Source organism: Lepisosteus oculatus, chromosome 8 (genome assembly GCF_040954835.1).
Source record: "Lepisosteus oculatus isolate fLepOcu1 chromosome 8, fLepOcu1.hap2, whole genome shotgun sequence".
Classification (NCBI taxonomy): domain Eukaryota; kingdom Metazoa; phylum Chordata; class Actinopteri; order Semionotiformes; family Lepisosteidae; genus Lepisosteus; species Lepisosteus oculatus.
In genome coordinates, this window is record NC_090703.1 from 12,772,822 (window position 1) to 12,794,786 (window position 21,965).

At 41.2% G+C, this 21,965-nt stretch overlaps 1 protein-coding gene across 12 annotated transcripts; it reads right to left on the reverse strand.

The window, feature by feature from the left end:
• Positions 1-108: 108 nt before the first annotated feature.
• fbxo34 (F-box protein 34) lies at positions 109-21,807 on the reverse strand. 12 transcript variants are annotated; one of them, XM_015350720.2, is made up of 5 exons: positions 21,785-21,807; positions 14,094-14,219; positions 13,073-13,126; positions 11,051-11,234; positions 109-4,880 (listed from the first exon to the last, which is right to left on the reverse strand). In XM_015350720.2, the coding sequence occupies exons 4-5, from the start codon at positions 11,125-11,127 to the stop codon at positions 2,660-2,662; spliced, it is 2,298 nt and encodes a 765-aa protein (XP_015206206.2). In that variant the 5' UTR covers positions 11,128-11,234; positions 13,073-13,126; positions 14,094-14,219; positions 21,785-21,807; the 3' UTR covers positions 109-2,659. The 12 variants fall into 12 exon arrangements, with proteins under 12 accessions (XP_015206206.2, XP_015206202.2, XP_015206203.2 ...); XM_015350716.2 differs by lacking the exon at positions 21,785-21,807 and adding an exon at positions 21,553-21,778; XM_015350717.2 differs by lacking the exon at positions 21,785-21,807 and adding an exon at positions 21,171-21,509.
• Positions 21,808-21,965: the final 158 nt, after the last annotated feature.

Genomic DNA, 21,965 nt, shown 5'->3' on the forward strand with positions numbered 1-21,965 from the left:
CCAGAAATTCAACAGCTTCAGGTCTAACCTAAGGTCTACTATTGTAGTCTATTAATCTTTTGAAACTTTAAAAAAGAATTAAATTAAAACAGCTCAAACAAAAAAAGATCAGGTACCTCTCTTTTTTATTTAACAATCCTTATTCAGTGTAAATATTTGCTCATCTCAATTAAGGTGGAATTCAATAAGGCCACAAACTGATAGGCAGGTAGAAATGGGTTTCCTAAAATTACAATACATCACAGGTAGAGCAAGTTGTATTTTGTACTCTGTACTAAGGAACATGAAAACAAAGTCTCCCCAACACAGTTTTAGTGGTACAAAACAGATTAAAAATTACACCAAGAGACATAATTACTAATCTTAGTTCATATTTTTGCCGGGAACTTCAAAAGTAAAAAGGACTGGCCTGTTTTATCTGAGACAAGTGACAATATGCATCCAACTCCGTCTTTATAACAATCATAAAACAGTGATATTTACATTTAGACTGGAATATTTAGATATTCATCATTCTCAATTGTGAACTCCTTAAGAGCTGCACAGTTGATTATGGATTATGAATTTTAAAAAAGGAATGCCTATTTGCATTTTGTGGACAAGATCCGGAAAGTTAGGAAATTGTTCTTAAAAAGTGTAATTAACTTGAGTGCTTCTAAGTGACAGAATGAAAGATGTGGAGACAGAAGTATTGGTCTACCACCTACTGAGGTATAAAATAACCACCAGTGTGAGCTTCGTATTTAACCCTCAACCCAGAGAGGAAGAAGGTCACTCACTTCATCTGCCCAGTCCTGGCTGTTTTTCCAAAGATGTGCTCAAGGAAAGTGAATAGTTTGATCAATGTAATACCACTTAAGTCAGACCGTTCCTGTCATGTCACCTAAAGTGAAACCCTTGTGTAAGAATGGAATACTTCACGCAGGTGGGTCTACCCTCTCCATTTAATTTATCTTCATCAGTAATAACACCACGTACGTTTTTAAATGTTCTTTATTTTAGACATCAATATCCTTCGAAAAACAGACCACAGTCTAGGACTTGAAGTCAAATCCTCAAGATTCATTCTGGGACATCAGGCCACCCCCCCACCCCCCCTCCTCATTCATTAAGGCCTTTTCCTTCTCTTTGTTGGGAGTGAAGGAAAGACTCCCAGGAGCTGCTTAATTTAATGCTTATCCTCTCTGTAAAATTCACCAGTGTTTTTTGCCTTGACCCTTTTTTTTTGACAATTTCAGCAACAAAATCACACTGTCAAGGAAAAAAAGCATAAAGCATCACCAAAACAATAGCTGACAAGACCTAAGAATGCACACTTTATTGAAGTAAAATGCCCCTAAAGGCAGGAACAATTATGTTCTTATAACAGGTCATTATACAATAATGCTTTAAAATTGTTTTGCCCTCAATCTGTTAACCGTCCATTTAATAAATCCTCATTTTCAGAATGCATCCAGTTTAAGCCATTATAAAGAACGGAACCAAGTTAATAACCCTCTCCATTTTTATGTTTCCATTCAGAAACATAGGATTATTATACATGGGATAATAACATTTTAAAAATACCCATAAAACACAAAAATCGCTTACTGTCGCAAGGCTACGTTAGCTGCATTGTAGAGGTTAGGTGGCTGTGCCAGCTCTGTAATCTATATTTACAACTTGGATTATTTTTAAATACATCCACAACAGGGGTAAAATGAGGAATTCTACCCACTGAAGGTAGATCTTTTCTCAAGTACTGTGCATGCATCATTCCTTACCCTGTATGGATATGATTCAGTATTATATACAATGTAAACATAACAGGGTTAGAAACATGTCCCATTCAAAAAAAAAAACGCAGGTTCTCACACTAACAACGCCATCACTGGTCAGGACAGGCCCTAATAGAAGAAAATGTTTGAAATTGTAAGCAGATTATATTATATTGTTTTACAAAGCAAGCAAAAAAAATGCTAAATTCACATTACAAATCCTTTAAAAAGGGTCATTTGCATGTAAAGTTTGAATAAAGAAATAACTGCAGAAATCCTTGAATGCTATATGGCTTTAAAAAATGTTCATGCCATTTATACCAGGTAAGGATATTCAACTTTCTAACCTTTTATCTTCCTTCAATGCATCTGAACCAAGTAAAACATGCAGCATACTTTGTATGCTGCAACATCTGGCACAGGATTATAGCAAAGAAAACAAATACGGTTTAGTAGTCAATGTATTATAAGACCTACTCAGAAATAATTGTCAGATCCATCTGTAAACATAGGCTTTAAAGCATCATTGAAAAGATAATTTCTTAATCATAAATTAATGCTCTCTGAAAGAAGAAAAGCGCTAGTACCGGAAATTTCAAAAAATGCATTCTGCATGTAGAAGTCCTAACAATTCTTTGAGGAACAGATTCATTAAAAATTACCTTGTCTCCGATTCAGAAGAGAATGGCAGAATCACCTTTATGTTTTGCATTTTTTAAGCGGTTTAACAAATGTTCGCATACAATGAAAAACCGCTCTTCAGATTATCCGGACTAACTGGAAGAGATCCAGTGATTCCTCATTAGTGTCAGCAACCTGGTCACAATCTACAACACACATGCGTGCACGCCCACATACACACAAAAAGGCCAATCGGTTAAAATCACCCACTCTGGACCCTGCTAAGTCTCCTCCTCAGTGTCCCTCACTTTCTTGTAGATTGGCATGTTAATGCTGTGAAAGGCTGGGACCCAGCGGTTATCGTGCAGCCCCACATTGCAGCCTGGGGTGTCCTTCTGGGAGCCATGGCAGCACATCCAGTAGCCAGGTCCATAGGGCAAGGCTTGGCAATAGGGCTTATGGTGCCAGCGGCAGAGTGACACATCGCCGCGCCCGTAGCGCTTTTTACACTGCTTGCAAGGGTCGTCCTTATATCTCGGGTCTCGAACCCAGCGGGAGTCGGCAGGCCGCACGTCGTAGCTCTCGATAATGAACTTGAAGTACTGGCAGGTGCACTTGAGGGCCGCGAGTGTTTCGGTGGGCAGGAAGCAGAAGATCTTGACCATGATGTGGTGTGGCAGGAAGGCCATGTACTGCTGGGGCTCAAGCAGCTGCTGGATCTTGAACCGCGCCTCCAGGAACTCATGGGAAACCAGCCGTCTCAGAGGGAAAGGCAAGCGGTCCTGACCTACACAGCTTCCCTCCCCCTCTTCTCGTGCGTTTGATACTTCCTCGGGCCCGGGTTGGTCCCGCCTGGAATCGCTGGATGTCGCGGTGGTCTGGGAATCCTTAGGCTGCTGCAGAATTTCCTGTGCCGAATGTGAGGGCAGGTTCTGAGCAGCTGGCGCTGAACTCTGTTTGAAAAACAGCATCCCTGGAAGCGGCTCCTCACGGTAACTGACGTGGGGCTCGCTCTCCATCCGCGTTTCCGGCTGCAATCCAGGTTCAATGCACGGGTCCACCACCTTAACGAAGGACAGCTCTGCGGCACAGGCCCCTTCCTGCTGTTCCTGCTTCACTGGATCATTGGTATCCAAGCTGCTCTGTACTCTGTTATCAATGGTAGTCAACTCAGAACTGTTAGTTCCATATCCCTTTTCTCTGTAGATTGTAACAATGGTTTCAAAAGGTGCACCTTCACAGTGATCGGGACGGCTTATATTTTTGCCACTGTTGTTAGCCAGGGGGTTAGAAGGACATTCCGCCAGGTTGTGGTTTTTTGACAGGGGCTCTTGGCAAGTTGGTGAGGGTTTATGACCTGTCTCTTGCTGTGTGGAAGCAGGGGAAGACTCTCCTGATGTCAGCAACACCCTACCCACGTTCCTGCGAAGGCTGTTGCTCCGAGACAGCCCTCCTGCCTCTCTCTCACACTGCCGTTTCAGGCACTCCGACTCCAACTTGGCCACCATCTCCAACACCCTAACACACTCTCCCTGCATCTCCTCAGGGCTCCTCTGATCATCTGCAGCACTGCTGCCTTGTTTCTCTGTCATCAGCCCTCCCTTTGACGGTGCAATGGACCCAGAGCTACGCCCAGAGCTGTACTTGGTGCAGTCCATGTGCAGAGCATTGGCTCTCTGCTCAAGGTAAGCCACCATCTCAACAACAGACAGTGCTTTCCCTCCATCCTCTCCTTCCTCCATGTTGCTCCCCTCGGTAAGATTGATCACTCTGTAAGATTGCTCTCCCCCATCTTTAGAGGGCAGGCAACTTACTGCTGCCACAGGCATCTGCTTTGCTCCACAATCCCTTGTCCTACTCGGTAACTGCTGCTCTGTGGCCTTGGATTTGTCTGGGTCTGCCGATCTTTTCCTGCGTTTGGCCACAGAACCTTCAACATCCCAGCTGCCCTTAATTTTCATGGAGGCTGTCCGGCTGCTGCTGCCATTACTGATGGTGACATTGCTGCTGCTGCTGCTGCTGCTACTGGTGTTGCTGCATTGGTGTGCAGCAAAGATTGCAATTTTCTCCTTGGTGTTCCCTGGCTTGATCACTGCCCAGATGTCCAGAGGGCCGTCTCCTTCCTCCACCTGGTGAAAGGTGAGGGAGCTGTCTGGCTCGGATGTGGAGGAGACCAGCAGTAAGGGCTCTGTAGTGTTTGCAGAGAGCACCTTGCTGCTCTTGCCCCGGAAACAGGGAGTGTCAGCACCGAAACTGGAGCTGGGGCTGCTGCAGAAAGCACGAGCGGCTTGCACTCCAAAAGACCGCCGACAGCTTGTCCCGTTACTAGGCGCACCCCCCGGGGAGCAGGGCTGATGTGTGCTGCGGGTGTTTGCACGTCTGTCCGTCCTCGGCGCACCCTGCTGGCTTGAGAGAAGGCCTCTTAGGTTATCTTGGCTTGTCTCCAACGTCAGCTCTTTCTTTTGAAACTTGGGATATGGCTTAAGGTGCATAACTGCAAACCTAAAAACAAAAAAAACAGACAAAATGTAAGTGCTTCAAGTATAAACTGACAAAAAGTAATGAAACCATGACTCACGGATTTCAAATGCATTAAGGTTATCTCATGAGCTATCGGTAGCCAAAAGCTCTGGAGTAAAGTTACAATTTCAAAGGGACAGTTCACTACATCAGACGGCACATACTGTACCAACTCACTCGATTCCTGTAAACAATTTTATCACAGTAAATGTACAGAAACTCCCTGCAAGTTCTCCTGTACAGCAAGAAAAACTATACATGGAAGAATTACGTAGCAAGATAATGTGCAGAAAAAGACATTGCGCTAAACTTGGCAATCAGGAGGGTCTGAGGTGCCAGGAAAAGTTCTCTCCGTGCCAGACGCTGCCTTTTGTTCGGACTGTGTCACTCTTAAGAAAACAATTTATAGGACACCACAATATTGGTGGAACAGTTGTCTGCTTCCTGCCTTTCTCTGCAGCAAGACAAAATATGTTCTCAAACTGAGGTTCACCCAGTCCCGGGGGATGGGGGGCTGACCTTACATAACTTCCCTGTCTCAGTTAATCTTCAACAGCAGTACACAAAAAGCACCGATGCCCACTTGCTGAAATTCAAACATGCATTTAATGAGAAGGTAAGGAGCAAAGCATAAGTCATGTCTTCCACCTATATTTCACACAGGCTATAAAGGTATCAAGCTATGAACTATAGCATGAATACCATTTATACCAGCATTATTATGAATAACATTTCAAATCCCACTAAAGCCTGCATTTCCTGTAAATGTCTTTTTTTTTAAATGGCACCATCTGTGATACCTGCATGATGCATCTGAGAATGAACACATTTCTCGAAAAACAAAAAGGATTTTTTTGATAAATCATAAACACAACATGCAGAACTATGACCTCCATTCTACAACTAAAACCTACACTTATACCTGACAAAGCAAAAATTCAGTGACAACTTTATTTTTAGCCACCTTTATCAAATCACTTCAGAGCTATAGGAATGAGTAGTGTAAAATATTCACCTCACTTAATAACACGAAATTTGTTGTATTTTTTTCTTATTTAACACTACAAACTTAAGAGGATTTCACAAAATAAATGGTCATATTAATATAATTCTATAGAATTGGCAGCAATAGTCATTAGTTTATTATACCCTGACTTACAAGACTTACAAAGTCAATTTCCCAACAGAAAATCTAAAAAATAAATAAATGGTGCTAGCAAAAATAAAAGAATAAATACAATAATGTTCATTTATTCTGCTCTGAAGACATTCTAATTCACCCAGAAATCAGCTACACTGGTGATCCACACAAAACTATTAATCAGAGCCCCTGAAAAACCTACCAGTGGATTCCTAATTCCCAGTATTGCAGAACACTAGGTGCTCCACATTATCTGATGTACCACTATGACAAGGAGTGTGTAGCAACCTAAATGCAACACACTCCTTCAAAATGAGCATATACTGAAATCAAACCACAGCCCCTGCACTCAACAACTGACAGGTGATGGCAATTATTTTGACAAATATGGACCCCCACTAAAGCATCTCCTTTAGTGATAGAGGAATCTCAAACACGAAGGAAACAATAGTTTAAGAATGAAGCTCAATAACTTAAAATGCCTGCTTAAAAAGAAATAAAATATAAAATCATAAGAATATGAATTGTTTTTATCCTTCAATGATGATGAATACTTTCCAATAGTGATAACGGAACCATCATTCTTGCTTTGTATATCAGAACAACATCACTTTGCAGATAAGGGCAAAAGTGGGAGAGAACCTTCCACAAAACGCAAATGACGCCTCCCTTTGCACATCCCATAAAATCAATTTATCTAAGCGTTCTTCCCCCCCCCCCCCCATTTAATAACTTCTGCAGTTTTCAGAGTGATTAACATTTGAAAATTATTACAGTCATTCAAAACCTGACCTCTGCTAGCCCTTTCATAAAAAAAGCTTAAAACAGAAGTCCAGTCTGTCACAAGATTCTGTTCAAAACCACCTGAACTTAGAAACATCCTTTTGAAGGATTGCTTAAGGTGCTCGGAAGCAGAACAAAGAGATCCTCTGAATTCTAGCACCCACCTTAAATGAAAAGGGGCTGAAGCCGAGTATACGTTTTAAACACACCTGTCTGTTTTGCTGGTCTCTCACCTTTTCCTGACAGAAAGTGACTTGACCTACTCTAGCCAGGCACAGCTGGGACATTTTACCTTCCCACAGCAACAAAACCCACAGAAACCTCCCAGCAGATCCATCTATAGCACAGAACAGGAGCAACCACCTTACGGGAAAACCAAGGCCTCCAAAGTCTTATAAGGCAATCCTCAGGCAGGGGCTGCTGGGGGACAAGGACAAGTCACTGTGACCAAATTTGGGCTGGCATTCTCTGGAAGGGGGAGGGGTGGCACAAGTGTTTGACCGATGAGCCAAAATGAGCCTTTACTCTCACAAGGGAACAGTTTCACCTACAGGATGACCTGTCTAAGAGGAGTGAGAGGACATGACTGGGAGACCCGGTAGCTGATTTATATTTGACACATGCCACCCCAGCCACTCACTGTTAGCACCAATAACAGGGACTGCTGATCAACACTCTCTCTGCTGGACTTTCACAGTGCCACCATTACACATGTAGTACCCCCTCCTGTCCATCAGCTGACAAACGACTCTGAGCAGCTGCCACTTGCAATGGGCAACTTCCTTTTGTTTACAGCAGATTTTCAGAGACTTCTATGGAAACTAGTATGAAGGCACTTGGTATCAAATTTTCAGCAGTTCCAGTAGCGCAGATATTATCCCAGCAGGTTTTCATGAAGCACTGCTAAGCATTTTGAGAGATAAACTTGGCGTCTGAGAGAAACCAAACTTGCTCCCTGCCCTCAAAGCCACTGCATGAGCGGAACACCCCTCACAAATCCACAATCAGCAAGCCAGTTCGAGACAAAAAAAGGCAAATGTGGAGGTAGCCAAGCCCTGCATTGTGTAAAAGCTAGTATTTTTTTTTCCTCCAAACCGCTGACAGTTGGGAATTAATCTGGCATGTTTACAGTCCTTCCAGTCTGTGATGCGCTTCAAGTTCTGCTGAACACCAAGTGCTTTCAATTCAGACGAAAAGGAGGAGCTGAAATTCCTTTCAAAATATCACTCAAGAGAAACTAATTCCTGGAGATTACTGGGAGATGAAAGATTTAATCCAAATATTTGATGCAAATTTAGTTTCCATATTAGCAAACTCACACGTGTAACAAATGTCTCTCTGGTTTTGTCTGCTGCATGTTTCATTATGTTCTCCAGACATCTTCATGGAATTCACTAAACCTGATACTAAAGCAATTTACCGTTTCAAATACAGGATTAAGCTACATGGAGAACAAAGAATGATGGAGGGTATCAAGTTATCTAAATGCACAGTGTGAATGGGCCCAGTATGTACGTATTATGTTTACGCTGCACAACTTCATTAGCTAGCTGAACCATTTATGTTTCTGAACAAAGGCAGAGGGTATACAGGGTCCTTATTATTTCCGTCCCTCGTCTTGTAAATCAATAACGAGTTTTGTTCTGCTGGGATAATGGTGCTTTCGAAGAAAAAAAAAACAGTTGCTGCTTAAAATTTGGCAAACATACAGAACATAAATCAGGGAAGTAGATAAACAATTCCGGTACTACCTTCTCAAATGTTTAAAGAAAGCCTGACATTTAAAGTATGAGTAAACGCTCAAACATTGAAGTCTAGTTTTAGAAATTTGAAATACCTTCCAGTAAGCAACGATGAAAAAACAGCAGTAGAAAGTTAGTCACCCTGGGAGTGTTAAAGGATACAATAAATTTAGTCAAACTCCTGAACAAAAATGTTGTGCAGAATTTAAGTTAACAGTGCATCCTTACAGAGCTTTGTACTAGAAACATCACAGGGGTTAGGAGTTCCCAATTCCAGTCCTAGGAACCTCCATACCTGCAGGTTTTCATTGCAGCTGAGTTCTATACTTACAGTACATGACTCCTTAACTGAGCTAACAAATTGCCTGGTTAGAACCTCTGCAAGATTTCTTCTGTTCAAAGATTAGTGACACATTAAGAAACAATGGCTAAGAGGCCTCCTACATGTTTAGCAACTAAAAGTTCAAACTAAATCTATAATTAGGTTAATTAAGGGCAGATTATCGAAGTGATCAAGTGGAACAAAAACCAGGTGGTTTCTGGGTCCCCAGGATGGGGAACTCCTGTCATGGGCAGCCACAAGCACTCTGTATATAACAGTCTAGGAAGGTGCCCAGTCCTCCGAAATGAGAAAAACCTTATTCATTGAAACAAGAGTACAAGATCCAAAAACCACAATGAATAATAAACATGTGAGCAAAGTTTTAAACAGGAAGGGGCACTATGCCTAAAAATTCTTCACATCACAAACTAAGCCGGCAAAAACATCCTCTCCAGTGCGCATGTCACTTTTTCCTTAGAAAGAAACGGGCCTGAGGAAACTATGGCACTGAAGAAAAAAAGATACATGGTGGTGGACAATGGGGTGAAACTGCTAACATTACCTACTTGTAGTATTTAAATAAAAGGTTTTTAATTTAGTTAGTAAACTCTTGCGTGTTGTACCATTCAATCAGTACTATAGCTGCATTCAAAGCAACCATCTATCAGGACTGCTCATTTTTTTTAAATAAAAGGCCCAACCGTTTATGTAATAAACTGCAGACCAGAGAGCCTCTTCCAGCGGATTCAGCCCTACTTTTGGATCAAATTCTGTTCCCCATTCTCCAACAGAAACGGCTCTCCTGAGCGAGCAAGCACGTGTCAAAGAATGCCGCAGTTTACAGCAGGGTGGAACACGAAAGGGTACAGTAACTGCAACGACTTTTCAATAACCCGCACACTCACACAAAGCAGAAGCACCAAGTAGTTTAGCATGTCGATTTGAACTAGGAATCCAGTACTCTAAGTCCTTACTCCTTAAAATAAAAGTTGGAATCAGTTATGAAATTGGTGACCTCAGTGCTTATGTAATTCTAACAATCAAACCGTATCGTCTCTAAAAATTAATTTCTGAATACTATTCGTTCATGCATGCTTGTTTGTTTTAATTCACAATACCAGTTTATGCACCGGAGGAAAATTTGAGTTATTGTTTCCAGTCTATTCAAATTCTGCTTGTGAAACCCTTACACAGATGAAATTCAAACTGCCACCCAAAGCTATTCCACTTATTTACAAAAGACAATGAAGACTAAACTGTGACTGGTATACTGAACTGAATGTTTGTTTACAACACTTTTCTAAAACATTTTTGCATGAGGGAAAACACTGGAATGCAGTAAAGAAAATGTAATAAAAGTAAGGTTCAGCTCATTTTATTTAATCTATTGAATAGTTCAACTACTTTTTACAAGGTTGACTGTGTAAGCTACAAACTACTTCCATTTATCTAAATAATCAGAAAAACGTGTATCTGTGCGATCGTTTCCACAAACCATCAAAGTTTTTTATGCAATTAACCACAATGCAGCAGTACCGTCCTCAACTTAATTCAAATGAACACAGACATGCATAGAAAGATGAAAAGCATTTAACACTGCTTTTTACTTCAGATTTCTGAGCCTTTTTCAAATTGATATTGTCAGAGCTCCCACTTTCACATATACTCATAACCGAAACACTTGTAATACAAACATATTACATCTTCATATATACTAATAAACCATAAGTACACTTCTAAACCAAATCTTTTCCACAAAATCTGTGCACTCCATTTTCCTGTACCTTATAATTCAGTTGAGCCAGTGAGGAAGGAGGCTTTGAAACAATCGCAGACAGCCCAAAATGCATTGATGAGGCCCTCTAACTGCCTCAAGGGCCACATACCCCCCAACCAAGGAATTAACACAAAAGTGGAAAATCAAAAGGATCCTTTCTTAAAGAAACTGTTCTAGCATTATTAAACCGAACAGTGCAGTTTATATAGGAGTACTTTTGAGGCTACAATCTACATCTCCAAGGTGCACATACAGTCCTCAGCCCTGTGGCTGCCCGCCACTCTACTGGAAACAATTACGATGATTGTTCTCTGCTACACACCTGAGGAAACAGCTACGGCTCTGGTACGAACGCCGTCGGAGTGCAGCACGTGTGCAACAACTCACCGCCAAGCAGGGTGGAGCGTGGAAGGAGCTACAGGTTTGCGTTGTTCCCTGTAGGGGGCAGCTCGGCGGGAACTCATGATATAATCACATTTCCTCAAGGCTGTGGGCTCCTCCCCCCAGCACAGACTGCACGGTGTTGCTCAGACTGGCCACGGGTGACCTCCTCCTTCACGCAAACCCCACACTGCACAAGAAATACAAACAAACAAACGTTACAACAGCGCTCCGAGCTCTCTGAATGGCCCAAACTCTGGACAAGGTCTAGGGAATACCATATTTTTTGTACACCGTGACAACATATTTCGAATCACACCTTACCGCACTTTGTGCCAGTGAGATGATCAAGGGCCAGGAAAAATAAACATGTACTAGAATGATTTCTTCTGTAGTCATTTTTATTTAAACATTTCCAATTGGAAAAATTATTCCCCAGGTTTTCTGGCCTAATACCTTTGAGACAACAAATCGAATATCCACTGAATATTTCGTCATAAGTACACATCTCTGGTTTCCTTTTTTCACCTCCTTTATTCCCATTTTTAGATTATTGTTGAATTTACACAATCTGTTTAGGTACCAAGTCTGTCACGCTATGATGGTTGTTCACATTTGCTCATTATAGTATATGGTACCATGTAGATTCTTATTTTTTTCTGAAAAACCAATAAACAAATTGAACATAAAGCTTCTTAAGGAATTAAAGAACATGCTATAGCACATGGATGAGGTTTGGAATAATGCAGTCCAATACCTTTCTGATGGACCTGACAACAGATTCTCCCAGTTATGCATTAAATAAAGCACCTTCTTCACATTTCTGAAGACAACTGCAATACCACGAGGTCTATAAACACATCGTTCCCCTAAAACCTCAGAATAACAGAACACTACTTCAGTTTTCTCTGAACAGTTCCTTGAGCAAAAACCTTTAAGTACTGTTTTCCTTATAGTTTGCATTTCAATTTTAATTGTTTTCATTCAGCGGGAAACAAAAAGGAGTTCCAAAACCCACAGAACTTTAAACTAAAATAATACTCCATTTATGTTGCTTCCATTCAACACGGGCCAACTCTTGCCAAATCAGTTTCAGAGCCTCTATAATCCGTTATAAAACACAATAAAAAAACCCCACCAATTCCCTGGACTGCTGCAGGCAACAGTTTGAACTGATTATAGTCTACAATACTCTGCCTTTTCCAGATCTCTCACATATTCACCAAAGAAACCCCGTTATAAAAAATAAGTGAGAAACATGAGGTACAGTTTGTGCACGTACATACTTCAATAGCAAAAGTTTGCCAGCCTTGCAAATGCCACTTATTTAAAAAAAGATCAGATTACAGATCCCCAAAAAATGCTGAATGCATACAGCCTTTCGCCAGAAAAAGGCTAAAATAAGGAGCTCTCGTGTTCTCTTGCTCTCTCGCTCTCTCTCTCTCTGGAGAACAAGGCACTAGTTTGTTTTCAAAGCAGCATGTCAGCCATGAAGACAAGATAAGCTCAAACAAAAGCAGGTTTTGGAACTGTAGCCAACAAAGTCCGAAAAGGTTACTTTCCATCCGCCCTGCCCTCACAAAAAACACATTCAGCCCAGCGGATGCAACGCTACACACACTCAGACAGTGTCAAACCCCTGCCGAACGGATGACATGGCACAGAAGGCTGCTTGGCAAGAACAAACGGGTGAATAGAGGGCTTCGTAATTGCTTTCTTTTTCAACTGGCAGCCAACGCTGCCTACCGATGCCCTACGCCCCGCCTGCGTTAGGTTGGCACAGCCTCCTCTGGAGAAACTGTCTGGCTCTATCTTAATTGACCTCAAAGTTACAGAAGATCAAGATCCCTGACATTACTGATTTCTCCCTACACCTTCTTACTTCCTCATTCCAGTCCAGAGGTGATTCCCTCGTTTCGGCACAAAAGGTCCACTGTTTCAGCCTCTGGAGCTCCAGTCCTTGGATCTTAAAACTCTGCTCCTGCTCTGTGCAGTGTAACCAGTGCAACAAACACCTTGGCTGCTCACCTAAACAGCTGCTGCGCTACAGGCAAGCTGGCTTAGCTCTTCTGCTGACAGATCCTGCAAAAAAAAATACGAAAAAAAAAGTTCATGCAGCCAATGGGAAGTGAATGTCGATTCACATGCCTATATATGGCTGAGATAATCAATACTTCTGGTGTGCTGGTGAAGCACTTTCCCAAGACGTTGATTATAAAAGTTAGTAACTCCTCCCACAGCTTACTATACAAAAACACGAATATAGCGGAGTCCAGACAGAACCCTGTGACTCAGCAATGACAATGTACAGCTCCAGCAGACACACTATGAGCCAGGGCTTCCCAAACTGTTGCCCAGACACACAGGTGAGACCGTCTCAAGGCACCAGAGAACCACGGAATCAGAAGAGATGATGTGGATCAGAAAATGTGTGTTGCACCTCCCAGCACTGAACCCACACATTACGGATACATGTCCTGAAACACGTTCACAGTCTATGCATTACAATTCTAGTGAAGAAAAGTGGAAAAAAAACATTTTCCTTTACAACTGTAGTCTGTTTTAGTCTGAAATGTTATTTCTTGCAATATTAGTGCCAATTATTTTTAAATCATTTGGCATGCAGCTGAAAAGACTTGGAAAGCAGAACTATAAGCCCCAGAATCTGAAAAGCTTTACAAGCTCACAAAGTTATGCAATGCACTGTCCTTCCACTGCTCTGCTATTCCTCTACTTTAATTAGCCGGCACCCAGAGATTACCCTGATAGATACGAAAACTTTCACTGGAGGGCTAATGCACAGAAGGGAGGTTTTCTTTGGATATAGAAAGTTATGTAAGAAAGTTTGCACCATGCTTTAAAAATAATTGTTTTTAAGGTTGTCTGTGCCTCAAAATGGCTATACACTACAACTGTTACTCAACAGTAAGTCACAGCAGTCCACCTCCTCTTATACAACTTGAACACGCGACAAACCAGAGAAGTAAAGATTCTTCTTAAACATCTGCTTAGGGAAAAACAACTGACATGACCGTACAGATGTAATTACCTGGTACAGCTACAAGGTCAAGAAAATAATCAGTCACTAATGACCTTCCTTCAGAATCCCAGTTGTTCCGTATTTGCATGCTACCAGGTCTTGAGGTCCCTCTTCACGAATTCAGGTCAATTTAACCTGTAATGGAAAGTAACAGAAATGGCCAACAGTTAACAATGGATACAGCAGAGATTGTTTAAAGGGAAAAGCAAATCTCACTCTTTTGTATGACGGATCAGATATGCACTTTTAGGGCAACATTCTCAAGAACTGCTATTCAGGATGTTTTTGACTTGGCTACTCTTTTGCATATTTACAGAGGAACAATTTATTAATTACCCCCTTCCACTGTTCTCAAATACAGAACCTCCAACAGCTTTTTACCACTGCAGTTGAGAAGGAGTTTATAATTCACTTTCATTATTAAGTCACTGTAAGACGTTCACGCACAGTTTGGTTTAAAAGTTTACCAGAAACACCACCACCTTCACAAAATGAAACGGAACACCCCATCCAAATACAATACCAGTAAAAATCAGTCCTTTTGTTATACTGCAGCAACCCTGCATGTTAGGTGTAGGATTTATCTCCTCAAAACATTTCACAAGTAACAACCCAATCAAAATCCACACCATCCTGGAGAAAGCTTGCTCTTTCAGAAAACAGGGTGCTGTAAATAAACAACTAATCTGAAGAACCCTACCATTACTTCACTTGGATACCCTGGCTAAACATCAGTAACCAAAACAACAAGGAGCAAAAGGGATATGAAGAAAGATTAACACACACTGCACTCAGGACTCTGAAACCACACCCTTACAATAACAATACTGAGCAAGAAACATAAAACAGGACTATAAGGTTATTAATGCCAATGCATGATTTCAAAATGATTCAAGCAGTTGCACAGTGAATTTTCAATGTTTTAGTAACTTGGAAGAGGAAAGCTGTTAGATATGCCAAGTCCAAATAAGATGTTTCTGCTTCCGCTGCTAAATCACTATAGGACCTTAAAGGGAGTGCAGGTCATGCTACCCAGGGTTTGAACTCCTCTTCCAATGGAGCAGAGCAGCCCTTTCCACTGGGTTTAGCACAGGATATTGTCTTTTTTTAAAGAAACGTCCATATCACAACCAGAATCTGAAAGCCGTATACTTTAGGTATTTCTGATGTTTCTTTTTTGTCTATTAATCACCGTTACCCATTAACATTAATAAAACAAACCCTCACATCCTCCCAAGAGAAATCTTTCGCCCGGCTCAGCTTCTTCAAACAGCATGAAACTTCAAGAAGTGTATAAAGTGAGCTCAGTACCTTTAAACTGCAGTGTAGCAGAGCTCAAATTTTATAACATTCATCCATCAAAACCTTCACAATGATGTAAACCTCATCACACACAGTCATGTTCTACCTGAAACAAAAACATTTTTCCAAGAAGTATTTCAAATACCACGCTTTCAGTCATTCCTAAATCCTTGGCTGTCCAAGCTCTTCTGAGGAGTGACTTTATACACGATTCAAAATCAAACCTGTAATTTAACTATACTCTAAAACCTACTCGGTAATTTAAAGCATTGTAGGACGACTGTGGAACACAGGCAGATAATTATGAAAATGCCGCAGCTGCTCAGACTGAATAATTAAATCTAAATAATTTGGCCTTTTAGCCATTCCCTTAAAAAGTGCTGCATTACACCCACATCAATCACAGTTTTAGAGAATTAAATCCTGGCTTGTCTAAACACATTCAAGAAATGAACCACAGTTTTTAAATCTCAAAGACATTATTAATAAAATGTACTTATGTGGCCGCATGCACAATTAAGGTACGCAGCCGATAATACCAATAAAAAAAGTTTTTTTTTCCCCCCAAATCCATCGGAAGCCCTGCTGCACTTTTTCATGCTATTCTACGCAATAGAGAAGCGAGGTCCTCAGTAACACTGTAATACTCAAAACTTTCACACACACATATTCAACAAGCCCTGCCTTTTAAAAATATTTTCTATTTTTTAACAATGAGTAGGAAAAAATAATTTTATGCTAAGACTGTGCCTCAGTCACAATGTAAAAATGTAACACCTACACATTTTTCAAAGCCTCCAAAGGAAAGTAACAAATGGTCTCTGCCTGAAGCTGCTGTTCGCCTCCGTGCACTGAATGCTCGGCTCACAAAGCTGATGCCTTGACTGCAAGCCAGGATTAGCAGCCACAGGTCAATAAGCAAGTCTTCTGTTCAACCCATGCTGTTCGGTCACGAAAACTGAACACTGACACTACACAGAATGCCGTGGGTCAAGCCTTTGAAATGGTGAACCTGTTAAATTATGTCAAATGGAAAAATGTTTGTTTTCTAAAACTGGTTCAACCAGGACACACCTTGTACAAACTAATTGGATAAAGCCATCATTTTTCCAGCCTATTCCCTTTTCAGTTGGTTGCCATTCTGCTCTTTTTAAAGAGTCTCCCTGTTCACTTACTTAACATTAGGAGACAATCCAGCGAGAGACTGGTTAAATATTTTGCAACCAGACCTCAAAAATGACTCCTTGTAATACTAAGGGAGCAAGGCACACATTCTAGCTTCATCCCATATTATTCAAGTACACTTTGTTTACCTTTCATCATTGCCTTAGCATCTGCAAATCAAAAGATTTCCATCGCAATGAATAAACGAGATAAAAGTCTTAGAACTGATTTCTTTCAAACCAAAAAAACCAAAACCAAACACTTAACTGGAAACACAAAAACACCCTGAAACTTCTAGTAGTACACACCCATGAGCAAAGTGCACTTTCCTTGCTACTACAAAGCAGACCGGTGGTTAGCACACACCTCAAAGATAGGGACAGTTCACATCAGAGGTGTACTGAAAATGCAAGATAAGGATAACCCGAGGAAAGATTCATGACTGACTGTCCCCTCCATGACACTGGGCTGCTACAATGACAGAAGTATTTTTTTGTTTTACATAAACAGGTACCTGAATTTGGAAAGGTCCTACGAGGTACCAAAAACATCCCAAAATGTCCATTTATTCGAACATATTCTAACTTAAGTAATTTGCCATTTCCTTTTGAAACAAATATAGTTTTTTATTTCCAGATACAAACAAAAACAGCAACAGAACCATCTCCGTCTCTTTTCTAGGATAATCTCTTTTCCATCACGACCTCCTCAGCACCTGGGACATTTTCCCTGGTCACCTGGTGAGCAAGGAGTCCTTCCAAAGCAAAGCAACACCATCGCGATCAAGGACCAATGCACTACAGTCCCAAACAGTTCCTCACCAGCAGGGCTCACACACCTCAGACAGCCATCTTCCCTCGCTGAGCACTCCTCTGCAGAACAGGTTGCGCTTTTTTTTTTTTAAACAACAGCATTTATCTACTTCAGGAAAAAATCTGTGAACTGGAAAAATGGTTGATCTCTGGGAGTGGAAAAATGTAAGCAGGCAGATCTCAGTGGTGCTTTTAACAGCACATTACACCCATAACAGCTGCTACAGCAGAGTGTGGATGGCTTAGGCTGTGCATTTGAGGGCCGACGCCCACCTTAGTCACGCCAGTGATGAGATCAGCCCATTTTCTCTTTTTTTTTCTGAAACAAAAACACTCAACTGCAGTTAAACAGCAATGTGGGAAACACAGAACCTGGGCTGCAGACAAGCCCAAGTCAATCATTAACCACATTTCTCTCTGCATGTGTAAAACGAAAGTCCATGACATTTAAAACTTCCTGTGAGGCAAAACACCAGTATTGGATGTGGCACCTTGGTGAATTTGGACCTGCCTGAAGGGGACTGGAAAATATGACTGATGATTAAGCAAACAAGACTAACAACTTTGGACATATCGTAAAGCACCATGGATAAGGTGGGGAGGGAGCCATCGGAGAAAACTAAACTAACATAAAAATTCCTTTACTTCTCTAGGGGAAGCAAGGGAACATGTTAACACATCACAATCAGCAGGCCTGTGCTCTGTGGGTGACAGGTAATGTATTTTTCAGGAAAACTCTGACAAAAGGGAAGCCATAAAAATGCACTTTCCATTTTTACTGAATGCATAAAGATAGCAAGACATCCTGTAATGTCTTCCAAAGTCATGGCTTAATTGCAGCCTGACTCACTCAGAATCCATTGTATTCCATGATGTTTAAGAAGGGATTTTTTTTCCTGCTCTTCAGCTATTCAACACAAGCAATGACACATAAGAGTTTTTCCCCTTCACTTACATTCGGTCAAAGACTTAAAGCACTGCAGTGACAAATTCATGAAGATTTTGCATAACAACTACTTAGAATAAGACATTTACTCGAGCATACTAAATACAGATGAAATCCAAATAAAAGGATGTGTTAATGTACATATGCTTATTAATAAAAAAAGGAAAAACAGGCGTGGACTAAAACAATATAATATATTAGCTGTTAAACTTCCCTGGGATATTTGGCGACAGAAATATTCACAGCACCATAAACTAAAACTTGACCTGTCAAATAAGAAATAAAACACACATGCCCTTAACTTCAAATAAGGGAGGGGTCAAACTGGCAAATGTATTTAACCATCAAATAACGTTGCAGATAAATTGAGAAAGTACAAAACCCGTCCCCGATTCATCATTTAGAATCTACAAGCCAACAGCTTTTGCCACCGTCTCCCATTATATCTGACACACTCCTCTTTAACAACTCAACACATTAAGATAATCGAGATGCACCGAGATGCCTCTCAATCAATATTAATGACATGATCCAGAAAGCAGAGGAAAGTCCACCTCTATTTTGAAATGAAATGGCTTTACTCCATGGTCACATTATACAGGTACTCATGTTTCAGCTTAGAGTCCAGTCAGTCTCTCTCCTCAGTGGTGGAGCAAACTACCCACAGTAATCAGAAAAGCTCGGTCTCGGCCCAACTTCACATGGTCAGGAGCAGACCTCACCCGTGTCTCAGATCCTAATCTCAATCTCCAGTGTTTCCGATTCCCAGGCTAGGCTGGCAATGGAAATTGTTTGTAGCTCCTGTCCGCTACCTGGGCCATGAGGTTGCATTCATTGCTTCTTGGTGTCCACAATCCGTGTATACAGATTTAAAGCTTTCCATTTCATTTATCCCAATTCTGCCCTTGCATCACACTTCCAGCTTAATTTGGTATTTTATTAACTTACATGATTGATGATTACGCACATGATTGATACCCAACAGAGTGGACACAAATCTATACAATGTAACAAGTAATAGGTTTATTCCATGCTGAAAAAAAGCAGGAAGAAAACGCAACGTTTTGGCCGTGGAGCCTTCTTCAGGTGTGAACAATATAATATAACCTGAACCTCTCACCTGAAGAAGGCTCCACGGGTAACCTTTGCAGCCTACCCATGCTGACACAGCTCCCCACCTGAACTTATACAATGTAGTTCATTCACCCTGGATAAAGGTGTCCGCTAAACAAATAATACACACCGTTAAAGCAGAAAACACATTGTGACTTTCACTGTAAAGTCCTTTAAATCAGGACGTGCCCGATTTTACCACCACCACAACGGAGGTGTACCCCAGAACTGTCAGTCACCACAATAATTCCTGAAGGCCTTGCGGAGCTCTCTCTCATATTCTTTAACAGCCTGCTGCAAGCTCCAACCACACAAGGCAATCATAAACATTTCTGCAAAATCTGTCCCTTTAAATTATTACACTGCGTTAAAGTGAAATACTGCAGTTCTTCAAATCAGCATGTACCTACATATTTTGTTTACTGTTTCTTAATTCAGTTCTGACATACAGGGTCAAGATTTCAAAGCAATTCCAAAGTCCAATGCCAATTATACTCGGCAAGAAATACAAAAATACCCACCTGTAAAGAACAGCTCAGTTCTTTACATCACAACAGACCTCACATTTAAAATACTCATCTCCAGCTGCACATAGACTAACACTATAAAAACTAGTGCCTGTTTTCAGAGCACATGTGGTGTATCTTTTTTTATACAAAAAAAAGTGTAGCACTGCTGTTTGTTCTCAGATGTGACATCAACAAGCTTTAACCTGCATGTCTGAGAACAACAATTCCTTTAAACAAAATGGCCAAATCCTCAAATGTATATATCATCCTGTAAAAGTAGACACTTCGCTTCAAGGCTGTGGCCCAGGAAAGCACCAAATCTACGCAGAGGCAACCTAAAGTCTGAAACTTGTAATGGGAACATGAAACAAGCGAAAATTAGTCTAAGCTCAAAGACGAAAGTTTATTTTCAAAAACATACTTACAACGCAGTATCCGACAGTGTCTGGAAATCTGCCTACTGTAGTTATTTTGCTTTTTTCAAGACAAAAAAAAGTGGGAAACGGGAAATTGTTTTGACACAGCCACCATCATGATAGCAGTTTACACGCAGAACTCCAGGGAATAACCGGTACCTGACAGGGTGCAGATGGCTCAAGTTAAAACAAGCTGGCAAAACCGCCCGGGTCTTCTCCAAAAACTGCAAGTCTACCCTCCACTATACTTACAAACATTTTCAAGGTGGAAAAGAGAAATATACATGAGTGTATACCTTCCCTCCCAACGCACATAAACTTCAAAACCCATTACAGACTATACTGCTTCGAAAACCACTCAAATGAATTTGCCTTAGGTTTACAGAACACTCGAACCAAAACCACTTAATCGTTGCATGCTACCTTCTAAATAAAGCCAAAATACGGCTTGAAGGATTTAAAAGAAATTCCCCTAAACAACTGTTTCCAATATAGAGACGGTTAAAGGGAAGTGGTTAAATATTTTAAAAAGTCCACATTGTTTTGAGCAAAAAAATACTGAAATTAAAACTAGTCGCACTTTGCTCGAACTGCAAACTGATTTGCACGCAACTGCGGCAGTCGAACTTGCCCGCATATAAATTAAAAATAAAGTACCTTTCGTGTAGCACACGCTTTTTGGATGGGAAGATGCACATTTTCTCTGCATGAATGCCAATGCTTTCTGAAACCCGTAAGCCCGACATTTTCACTCAAGAGCATGTCGAATCATGCACAGATCTCCGGAACTGGTCTTTAATTTCAAACCTTAAACCTGAACCTACCTACTGTACGTCCACTTAAAACTCTCGGGGCTGCAATTAAAGGCCTCTAAGACGTACAAGTCGCTCGCGAAACGAGATTCCAGCTAGAATTTGAAAACAGTTTTCGGCAGGAGAAGATGAAAAACACACACCGACAGTAAATGAAAACTGCAATTCATTGGCCAACGTCGCCTTAATTTAGTTCAGAAAAACAGGAATCTTAGTTGAACTGCGCCGCCGTGGCCAGAGAACTTTGGATTTACCCCTGTCGAGCACTTCATAAGACGGATCCATTAATTAATGATTGACGCGGTATAACCGAACGCGGTATTTTTTTTCTAAAAATAAACACACCCGTAAATTAAACATAAAAAATTGAAAAGAACTAAACAGCATTCCTCACCAAACCACCGGAACAAGCTGACCTGCGCAGAAACTCGGAAATAAATGTTACACTGTGGCACTCGCAGAAATCATCCTGCCTAGAGCAGCGCCGTTCTCTGTAAGCCTCTTTCGCGTTAGCGCAATTTTTTTTTATTGCAATCACTAGTATTTGAATGCAAAACAAGACCCCGCATCTACTGTTTCCTGTGCCGTTTTTTTTCACATATGCGCCCAGCCTGCCCGAGTCAAACCTCTGTATGCAGAGCGGGAGGGGGGGACGTCTCCCGTGTGATATAGCGCGCTGCGTCCTGACGTGCTTCTTCGACAAGAAGCGCACGCACGAACGTGCAAGTGCAAAGTCCAGTACTGTATTGTCATAAATAAGGACACACATTGTTAAAGGTACATACGGGGTCATGATTAAGGCGCACG

What these genes read in the sequence shown, in the direction of transcription:
- fbxo34 (XM_015350720.2), bottom strand. Translation starts at nt 11,127, where the DNA reads ATGAGTTCCCGCCGAGCTGCCCCCTACAGGGAACAACGCAAACCTGTA. An exon ending in ACGCTCCACCCTGCTTGGCG is followed by an intron (nt 4,881 to 11,050) that starts GTGAGTTGTTGC and finishes TTTTGTTTTTAG; the next exon opens with GTTTGCAGTTATGCACCTTA.